The sequence below is a fragment of the Panthera tigris genome, chromosome C2 (assembly GCF_018350195.1).
Source record: "Panthera tigris isolate Pti1 chromosome C2, P.tigris_Pti1_mat1.1, whole genome shotgun sequence".
NCBI lineage: Eukaryota > Metazoa > Chordata > Mammalia > Carnivora > Felidae > Panthera > Panthera tigris.
Window position 1 is genome coordinate 14,712,097 of NC_056668.1, and position 3,227 is coordinate 14,715,323.

Consider the following 3,227-nt stretch of genomic DNA (forward strand, 5'->3'; position numbering starts at 1 on the left):
TGCTTATGAACATTAAAACCACTATTCACTGAAGCTATGGTCTAAAGACAATGAGTATTGGGTGATGATCAAAGTGACGATGATAAATACCTTGAAGGATCAAAATAAACTTATTTTTATAGGAGTGCAAAGACATCAGCAGATGTAGTGAAACAACACACATAATAAGATGTTGGTGTGTTCTTCCAAGCAGTGAGGAGGAAGAGAGTCTGGAGAGGTTGCAGACAATCTCCAGGAAGGATATAAAAAGTCCGCAGGCCATAGTAGCAGCATACCTTCACAGCCATCACTGAGCATGCAGTCAGGCTCCATGTCTCTCCTGGGCTATCCTGGGGATTGCAATGGAACATCCTACAGAACTCACTGTTACATCCCAGCGACTCCTTCTGTTGCTCTTTGCTCCAGTGATGTAAGCCCTACCTTTGGGCTCTGCTTACCCAGCAGCTACCAAGGAAATCTCTGGCTCCTGGATAACTGCCAAGAAACCTATGATGAAACACCAAGCTGTGAATCTCCCAGCTGTGAGCTCAAGACCTGTACTGCAAGTTGTACAAACTCCTCTGTGCCCTGCAACTCTCCGACAGTGGGCAACGTTGGCAGTGCCTGTGAAACTACCAACATTGGCTCCGACCCCAGCTGCAGCCCACGCACTCAGATCAATGGGTACGTATCTGATTGCTACGTACCCAGCCCATGTGCATCTAAAGCCTGCCAGACCCTCAGCAATGGCTTCAAATGCTTTGGGCAACTCAATTGCTTGTCCAACAGTCTCAGGCCCCTAAACTACTGCAGACTGGGTAGCTTGGGGTATAGAAGCTATCAAAATCTTGGCTTCATACGCAGTGGCTTCTCACCATCGTGTTATATCCCCAGAAGCTGCCAATTCCAAAGCTATTTGATGAGAAGTTCCCGATATCCAAGTTATGGACCTATGAGCTGCCAACCGCTGAGATATTTTTCTAGAAACTTCCAGTCTCTGAGCTACATACCAAGTACCTTTCCTCCTCTGAGGTATTTATGCAGTAGTTGCAGACCTCTGAGTTGCTATTGATCAACCAATTGCATTTGTGACTACTGGAAATTGTCCAGTGGGGCATATTCTACCAAGTGGTCATCTTCTCTAATATTCTGCTGAATTACTTCATGCCTCCTAAGAATCTTACTATATTACCTCAAATACAACTCTAGAACTGTTTAACCACAATCATCCTCACTTGCTAGCTTTTTTTTTCCTGTTGCTTTGTTAACGTCTTTTGTGTTGAGACCTGACCCTGAAGGTAGTATTGTTCTGCGATTGACTATGATGGATGCACTGAAGAGATTCCACATAAAATACAACCATTGCCAGCTTTCTTATTGTGACTGTTGCTCTCAATTGTCTGCCAGTGGGAGTATCCCCTACCTTCTTGATAAAGAAGGGTCTTTTTGGTTTGGCTAATGATTTCAGCATGTTCTTTTAGATCGTTTTGCTTTTCATCAATAGTTTTGTGGACTGCTTAACTAGCATCCTGCTAATGAGCTAAGAGAGAGCATTGCCTTAGAGAAGCTATGCTGAGCTCTTTCACCCATCTCCTACTGACTGATTATAAGGATGTGCAAGCAGCAATGTCCAACTACAGCTCAGAATCGGAAGACCTTCAGCAAATCTTCTCTTCCAAAGAAGGCCTGGAGTCCTCAATTGGCCGGCATTTGGCTTTTGTTCTCAATGCCGAGAAGAGAGCCTCAGGAGTAGCAGCACAAGAATTGTTTGTTGAAAGAATGACAAAATACTCTTACAGACTGTTCATGGTTAGTGATAATCTATGTTCATGATTCTGCTATAATCCTCCCCTGCTGAATTATTGCTTTCTGATTTTAGAAAAGGTCCTGGTTCGTAGTTAATAAACAAACTTCTATTGGGAAATAATGATTTTGCATTATGTTTTATTTCATATTCACTAAAGTGTTATCAATGTTCTGGGCAATATGCATAGCTTTGTAGAAACACTAGTTTCCTGTCATTTGGTTTAATAGCCTAATCAAAAACATAAAAAAGATAGAATATGAATTCCTAGGACTTTTACTTGTTTTGTTCTGTTAGATTTTTAACACATTGAGTGGCATTTCTCTTAGAGTGTCTGTGATTGATATGTATATAGAAAAATTGGGAGAAAACATTTATAAAATAAATCAATTTAATACAAATTATATAAAGCATTCAATGTATATATATTTCCCTGTGCAATATGTGTATTTATTGGTTTTGAAGATAAAGTTTGGGCTTTGGAATATATTTGATATTGAACCCAGAGAGAAATGATTTAACCTCTAAAACGTTCTCCAAAAAGTGAAAATAAAATCACCCATCTCAGTGGTAGAATTTAATATCTATCCTAAGATTTTTGTAAGTAAAAAGCAAATCATGTTTAAAGTCAATAAAATGGCCTGTGGAAATGGGAAGAATGGAAGGTCATCAATAGCAGTAGTCTAAAATTAAAGCTCTTGAAGCATACAAAAGGGGCTACCTTTTTAGGTACTCATTCAGTAGGCCTACTCTGTACAAGAAAGAATTACAGGAGGAATCTTACTGCATTACTTCTGCTTGAATATGTCTGTGGACAATCAAGTCGCTCCTTTGCGAGTTCATTTCATTTTCAGAGAATTCTATTTGTTGACAATTTCTTCTTTATATTGACACAAATCAAATTGTTCTTAGCAGCCATCCATTGGCCATATAGGACCACTTTAATTCCTTCAACATTGGACAGGGGTTCAAGTGTTTGAAAATAATTATTGTGTGTCCCCGCTGAGTATTCAGGTGTCCAAACTAAACATACAGTCTTTCTCTTTACAAAATGTAATAGAAAGCCTATTCTTTGAGGCATCGAATGAGATTCTTCGGGGATACCAAGATTTATAGATCCTGTTCTCCATAACTATTCAGAGGAATAACATACTGAAACACACATGATACTGCCTCAACCATTTGGAGTACAATGTGAAATAAATCCGAGGGAGGACTCGAATAGGAGAATTAGAGAATTCTTGGTGGAAGAAAAGGAACTGAAATGATACCTGAATGGTGAGCTGACTGGCGTATGGGCATGCAATGAGGGCAAAGGGTGGTGGCAGTAATAGATACATTTAAAAAAGAGACGCAGATTGCTTTGATCCAAGGGAAGGCAACTTAAGCTCACCAGTGGGGAAAAAAAATGAGAGAAAATATAAGACATTGAATTAAATAAACA

General features: G+C 39.6%; 1 protein-coding gene across 1 annotated transcript; it reads left to right on the forward strand.

Annotated features, from left to right (window-relative positions):
* Positions 1-295: 295 nt before the first annotated feature.
* On the forward strand, positions 296-1,051 carry LOC102966981 (keratin-associated protein 24-1). Its single transcript, XM_007075050.1, has one exon. The coding sequence runs from the start codon at positions 296-298 to the stop codon at positions 1,049-1,051; it is 756 nt and encodes a 251-aa protein (XP_007075112.1).
* Positions 1,052-3,227: the final 2,176 nt, after the last annotated feature.